Genomic DNA, 7007 nt, shown 5'->3' with positions numbered 1-7007 from the left:
TATATATATATATATATATATATATATATATATATATATATATATATATATATATATATATATTTAAAACAACTCCTTGCAGCTTGTGATGTTTCTGGCTTACTAGCTTCGATATTTGACCACTGTTTATGATAATAATTGGTTGCAATGACACGTATAGTTCTTATTTCTACCAGGAATGCAAAATCAGTCAGGAGTTAATGATATTTTGAATAGAATAACAAGACACAAACCTGTACATATTCAATCGCGTTTGCTTCCATTTATTTTGATCAATGCTTCGCTACACAACATACAAACTTTTTATCCAAAAGTGCACACATTATGTATTCAGACGTTTACCTCATATTTCTTTAAATAGAATAGAACCATCATTTCTTAATGACTCACAGAAAGACGATTCTCTGTCGATCCATTAGTCAATATTGCGTGCTCATAATTCCCACATTACGGTGATGGTAAACTTCTGCATTCTGTCTCATAATACATTTATGCATCAGTTTATTATATACATTATCTGCATTAGGTCACAGTAAGAGTGAGTTTTGAGCAAAAATTATTGCAGTATTTTACTTAATAAAAAATATTTGTATTTTTGGTATTTTATATGCGCTGTTGGTGGTTGGTGGGGTAACATCACCCGGGGGGATTTTTTTGTTTGTTTTTGTTTAAATAGTTCAGCAGAGGCAGGGATACATAAACCAGAAGGAGGGAAATCCCCCCCACATTCCCCCTACAAATCGCACCCTGTACACACATACACACACACACAGATATATATATATATATATATATATATACAGTATATACACATATAAAGTGTGTGTGAAAATGAAAGAAGTCGTCTAGTCAGGATCTCCCAGCTGATTGTTCTGTGAGGTACTTATGTTAGTGTTATTCTAGACAGGATGTTAGTGTTATTCTTCCAGTTTCTCGATAGTTCAGTTTTGAACTTTTTTTTTCATGGTAAAACATTCCAATGTCAATTAATTCACAGGGAGTCACATGACCTTATTCCAGCGTGGCAAATCACATTGAGGAAACGACATCAATTACATATTTCTTCTGGATAGCAATAAGATCTCAATACGAATTTCCTATTAAATGATTTCAGCTGCTCTACATTCAAATTATAGCTGTAGACTCTAATTAGTCTACAACTAGTTACTCTTTTAGGTCTGGAATTTTATGTGAAACATGTATTTTATTGACAATAAAAGTAAACTCCATTAAGTTTCCATGAGCTGTGAAAAAGATACTTTTGAGCAATAAAATGCCCATTCTGATCTCTGACCTGTGTCTGTTTAGTCTCTCTGTATGGGGACTGTAATTGTTTCTTTATAAATAAGTTTGTAAATAGAAATGTATTTCGTTTGAAGTGCTGAATGTAATGGGAGTTCCTCAATGTGTGTGTCTGTGTCTCCTGCACAACTATTGTGAGGTCAGACAGAAAATATATCATCAGCACACAGGCGTGCTTATTTAAATGTGTGTTTGTGTGTTTCTGTAGGCTGCAGCGATGCTGACTTGAGAAGTTTAGCATCCAAACTCAAAGACTGGTTCGGGGTTTTGCACACGGACGCCAACCGAGACCTGAAGAGCACCACGAGTGACACTGCACAAGGACGTAAGTGTGCTTATATATGGTAAAAATGTGTTCAGTTCAAGCTCTGAGCCACTTTATTCATGCTTTTCTGTCCACTATAAAGGGCTGTCCTTAGCTGATGCAGGGTCCGGTGCGGGGCCCCCTCAGTCCGTTCACAGTTGCGTTCTGGGATGGGGCGGGGGGAAGAAGGGGGTTGTCCCCTTCGATGCATTCGCCGCAGGGCCCCCTCAAGCGTGGGGCCGGTGCGGCCGCACCAGTTGCACCCCCCTAAAGATGGCCCTGCCACTATATGTTATTTATTGTAAATTTGACTTATTTTACTTGTTAGAACCAATATACCACTTACTATACTACTACCAGTTTCTGTGCTAGCTGAGCTTTACATATTTTTGTATTGGAAAATAAATGTTGCATTTGCAACTAACTTAAATAAGTTTAAGCTGAAGTACTAAACTTACTAAAATGAAAATACAAAAGCTGCAGATCTTCTGGCATTAATGGTTTACTGGTTTTAAGGGGTAAAATAAATAAGTAAAGAAAAATAGAAATGTTGCCAACTGACTTAAAAATGTTGAAGTACTAAACTTACTAAAAGTAAAACTGAAATAAAAAATAAAGCTATATAAAATATAAATAAGTTATAAAATGGCAAAATAACATACTATTACTGTAATAAATTAATGGATGAATTATCATTTTAATTCACCCTTCACTCAGTTTTATTTACTGATAATCAGTTATTTACTGTATATATTTATATTTATTGTGTTATATTTATTGGTTTTAACTGGTAAAATAAATAAGTAAAATAATAAAATTGTCCAATATCCTGTGTCAAATATATAAGTAGATTTTAGAACACATGCAAATGAATTGAAAACATTATATATTATTCTCATTACAGTAATGTTATGTTCTTTTGCCACTTTTTACTTTATATATTTCTGTATAGCTTTGTTTTTATTTTAGTTTTAGTAAGTTTATTACTTTAGTTTGTTTCAGTTTATTGCCAAGGCAACATTTCTAATATTACAAAATGTGTTTTTTGTTATTATTTTAACTGTTAAAACCAATAAATATAACGTAATAAATCTTAACACAAAGAAAGTTGAATTGAAAAGATTATTATTAATTATTATTATTATTATTATTATTGAACCTGACCGTCTCTTTCTCTGTCCTGTAGGTTTTGACACCAGCATTTTGCCCATCTGTAAAGATTCTCTCGGGTGGATGTTCAACAAGCTGGACATGAACTATGACCTTCTGCTCGACCAGTCAGAGCTCAGTGCCATTTACCTCGACAAATATGAGCTGTGTATGCGGCCGCTGTTCAACTCCTGCGACTCCTTCAAAGACGGACAGCTGTCTAACAACGAGTGGTGCTACTGTTTCCAGAAACCTGACGGTGAGTTTGCAAAAATTATGTAACATACATTATATTGGGGAGCATTTCACAATGGAGAGCTTAGTCATAATTTGAATTAGTAAAGTTATAGGTACTGGAAACTGTTTTAAATGTGTTTCTTCAGGCATGCCATGTCAGAACGAGATGAACAGGATTCATTCTCAGAGCCGAAGGAAGACTCTGATAGGTGGGTGGATTTGATGAACAGCTGTTAGCTCCTCCCCCTGAATCCCTCTGGACCAATCAGCATCAATAATCCTACATGAAATGACTTGTATTTCTGTGTGTCTGTAGGGGCGTACGTGCCGCGCTGTACTGAGGACGGGTATTTTAAGGCCACTCAATGTCATGGCAGCAGCGGTCAGTGCTGGTGTGTCGACAAATATGGCAATGAGATCGCAGGATCCCGCAGACAGGGAAACCCTAACTGTGGTACAGGCACTAAAACACACAACCTAACCTGTGCTTCACACACCAATCTTGTTTTAGTATTATCTATATACTATTAGAGTATTTATTCATATTTAAAATGAGCTTTTTTGTCATTAATATAAATAATCATTTTAATTCATTTGAATAATTTTGTCATGTGATTTTGTCGTTTTTATAATTTTTTGTCTGTATAGTTTTATTTTATTTTTATTTCAGTTTTTGTAATTGTAGTATTTCAGTTAGCAACATTTTGTGTTTGTTTTATATTTATATTTAATTTCATTTTAGCTTTATTTCACTTAAAAAAAATGAATGGTTTAAGATTTAGTCATTTTATGTGATTTTGTCATTTTTATTCGTTTTTATTTGTACTATTTCTGTATAGCTTTCAATTGTTTTTATTTAGTTTTTTATCAAATGTTTATATTTCATTGGATGGATGGATGGATGGATGGATGGATAGATTAACAATAACAACACAGATATATAAACACACATTTTGATTCCTGCAGCAAACTCTAGATATGTGTGTTTCTGAATTGTTTTTATTTAGTTTTTTATCAAATGTTTATATTTCATTGGATGGATGGATGGATGGATGGATAGATTAACAATAACAACACAGATATATAAACACACATTTTGATTCCTGCAGCAAACTCTAGATATGTGTGTTTCTATCGTCCGAAGCTGCATTATTCAAAAGTATTTATTGAGTTCTCTGTCAAAATGTATAAAATATCATATTTTATATATAATAAATTATCTTCCTCAGAACACACATGCGATGCGCCTGACACCTTCTCTTTCATCTGCCTATGTGTGTGTGTGTGTGTGTAGAGGAGGATCAGGAGACGTCTGGAGATTTCAGCAGTGGCGGCGGCGCCGTGATTCTATTGGACGATCAAGAGGAGGAGTCTCCACAGCGTGGGCGGGGCCGACAGAAAGAGAGACAGGGTCGACTCCACCCCCACGGGGCGATCGAGGACGACGAAGACGGAGAGGATGACGAGATGGGCTACGTCTGGTAGCTCCGCCCACCCATCTTCCGCTAACTAACCAGGGACCCATGTTAAAATGCACAGTTCTGAAGCCATTCCAGCTCCGCCCCCTCAGACACGCCCCCTTCTCCTCACTCTGGATCTAAACTTGTCCCTCTCATTCTCTCTTTCTCTCTTTCCTCAGCCGCCTCTTCATGTTCGGCCTCTGTTTTCCCTCGTTCAAACACTCCTGGATCACTCTTGTGTATTCTAGACCAGCTCTAGACGGTAGACGTGCATGACGAAATTGTTCAGCATTTCGGGGGCTTCTTACCACTTCTACATAGAATCTTTTAAAAGGGTTCGTTCTCAGTGGTGATATGCATGAACGCCACTGCTGAATGCAGGAGAAGATGTCTGAGACCTACGAGGGCAAGAATCAGGTGGGCTTAAGCCAAGCGCGCACTACAAGACTGAAGCTCATCGCTCTTTCATGTTTTAAATCTGCCACAAGAGGCTGCAGATCGTAGCGAATTTGCAGCGTAGATGTTCACTCTGTGTGAGAAACATTACAACTAGTCACAGATGCTACAGTACTAGTTCAAATCTAAAATCTGAGCAGAGAGCAACAGCAACGACGTAATGAGATTGCAGGAGAGCACAAAAGAAAATGGTGCATTTCTCCCAAAGCACTGGCTCATATTTTCTTTATCTTTTTTGCTGCATGCAAAAATGACCTGAAGCCATACCTTTTGTGTGAGAATGAGAGAGGTTGTGCAGGATGATCTTGTAATTGATGCATGTAGACTGTGATTAGTTGAGTATAATGTGCACAAAAACAACGCAACACAAGAAACGATGTAAATGTGCACAGAGCGACGAGCTTCAGTCAGGTTGTGTGGGCTTGACTTCATGCTGCTTTCACGTCAGTTCACAATTACTGTAATTATAAGTAGCAAAACCCATCCATTTGATTGTGAACTTATAGTTGAACTTCACTGCAAAAAGTGCTGTTCTTCCTCTGTGTTTTTGTCTTTTTTTATAGTACAAATTTTATTTCAGTTAGTTGCCAAGACAGCATTTCTAGTTTTTAATTGAGTGTTTATATTTGATTTAGTTTTTTCCTTAATTTTTTTGTCATATGTGTTTGTCATTTTATTTTATTTTTTATAATTTATATTTTATATTTCTATATAGCATTTTATTTTAGTTTTGGTCATTTTAGTTCTTCAACTTTTTAATTGATTTCAGTTGTCAAGGCAACATTTCTAATTTTCATTTACTTGACATGCAGAATGACATAAGATGAGGTCAGAAAATCATATTTATTTTAATTAACTTGACTTTGAGATTCATTTCTGACCCCTGATGGCAGATATTTGTTCTTTTTAAAGCATGAACTCACTTCATTTTGCTACGTTTTTCTGAAAACAAGACTTGAAGTGAGTTTATGCTTAAAACAAGAACGTATATCTGCAAATGGGGTCAGAAGAATAAATTTTTCTGACCCCATTAGCAGATACATGTTCTTGTTTTAAGCATGAACTTCTAAAGCTTTTCCAATTTAATCATAGGTATCTCAGAAAACAAGACTTAATATCTTATGTCGTTTTGGATTTGGAGTAAATGTATCTTCAGTTAAGAATGTTTAGATGTTTGTACTGGAAAACAAGACAAGAATACTGAGGAAGAACCACTTTTTGCAGTGTTGACCATTGTGACAAACAAATAAAATGACAACAGTTATTTGACTGCCTGTTTGATATGATTTTATTTTATTGCAGGCAGTATCACCTGGAGCTTTTTCTTAGTTTTTCAGTATTTTGCAAAAGAATCTGAACATAAATGATTATATTTACTATCATGGATGCCATAGTAAGAAATAACATCTGTGTCCAAGCATCTGTGAACAGAATCTGGTAATTGCAGTAATTCCGACACGATGTGAGCGCAGCGTTGAGCGCGCCGGCCCTGAGCCTGATATTATTGTTTGTTTGTTGTCTTCAGCTGATGATTTAGTTTCAGAGTCCTTCATTCTGTTCTGTTCTGTTTTTCTTTCACCGACTCAGAGTGTTTAAGTGGATCGTGACCTTTGTGTGAGCTCTCTATGCGATATGTTCACTGAAGCTGGAGAGTTTCGGCATGACAGAATTCAGAAGCGATCAAATGGCTCATCAGCCTGACCTTTTCAAACCATTACCGAACGCTTCCTCATGCTGAAAAACCAAAGGCGAATAAAACAGCATGACGGCTGTCGGCAGATGAATTTGCCGTCGTTAGCGCATCCGTGAGACTCTGGGCCCTGGAGTCAAGTTCGCCTCCAAACTTCATCTCATTTTGCATTTGTCATTTGATCAAAATAGTTTGATCCGACCCAGTATGTCAAGCTTGAAACAGCTTTATAAGCACACATGAGAATCATACGGCTGAATCAAGGCCTTCTGACAAGCTCCGCTTGGTTGTTTTCTGCTTTTGATTTGCATACAGTTCTGAATTTCTAATTTTATTGCTGATCTCACTTGCTCAGCAATCCCGCAATCCCCTGCTTAGCTCCTATAGTGAAGGAACTGGAGCTGTTAGA

The 7007-nt window shown here is 36.4% G+C and overlaps 1 protein-coding gene across 1 annotated transcript in view; it reads left to right on the top strand.

Annotated features, from left to right (window-relative positions):
• LOC107596360 (testican-1-like) overlaps nucleotides 1–5496 on the top strand; it is a 263564-nt gene extending 258068 nt beyond the window's left edge. Inside the window, exons 8-12 of the mRNA XM_016287085.1 lie at nucleotides 1511–1627; nucleotides 2793–3014; nucleotides 3139–3201; nucleotides 3309–3446; nucleotides 4287–5496. Coding sequence (XP_016142571.1) covers nucleotides 1511–1627; nucleotides 2793–3014; nucleotides 3139–3201; nucleotides 3309–3446; nucleotides 4287–4477 — 731 coding nt within the window. The 3' untranslated portion in view covers nucleotides 4478–5496. The remainder of the gene's footprint in view (nucleotides 1–1510; nucleotides 1628–2792; nucleotides 3015–3138; nucleotides 3202–3308; nucleotides 3447–4286) is intronic.
• Nucleotides 5497–7007: the final 1511 nt, after the last annotated feature.

The sequence above is a fragment of the Sinocyclocheilus grahami genome, unplaced genomic scaffold (genome assembly GCF_001515645.1).
Source record: "Sinocyclocheilus grahami isolate Dianchi unplaced genomic scaffold, SAMN03320097.WGS_v1.1 scaffold218.1, whole genome shotgun sequence".
Classification (NCBI taxonomy): domain Eukaryota; kingdom Metazoa; phylum Chordata; class Actinopteri; order Cypriniformes; family Cyprinidae; genus Sinocyclocheilus; species Sinocyclocheilus grahami.
This window is presented reverse-complemented; position numbering and strand designations above follow the sequence as displayed.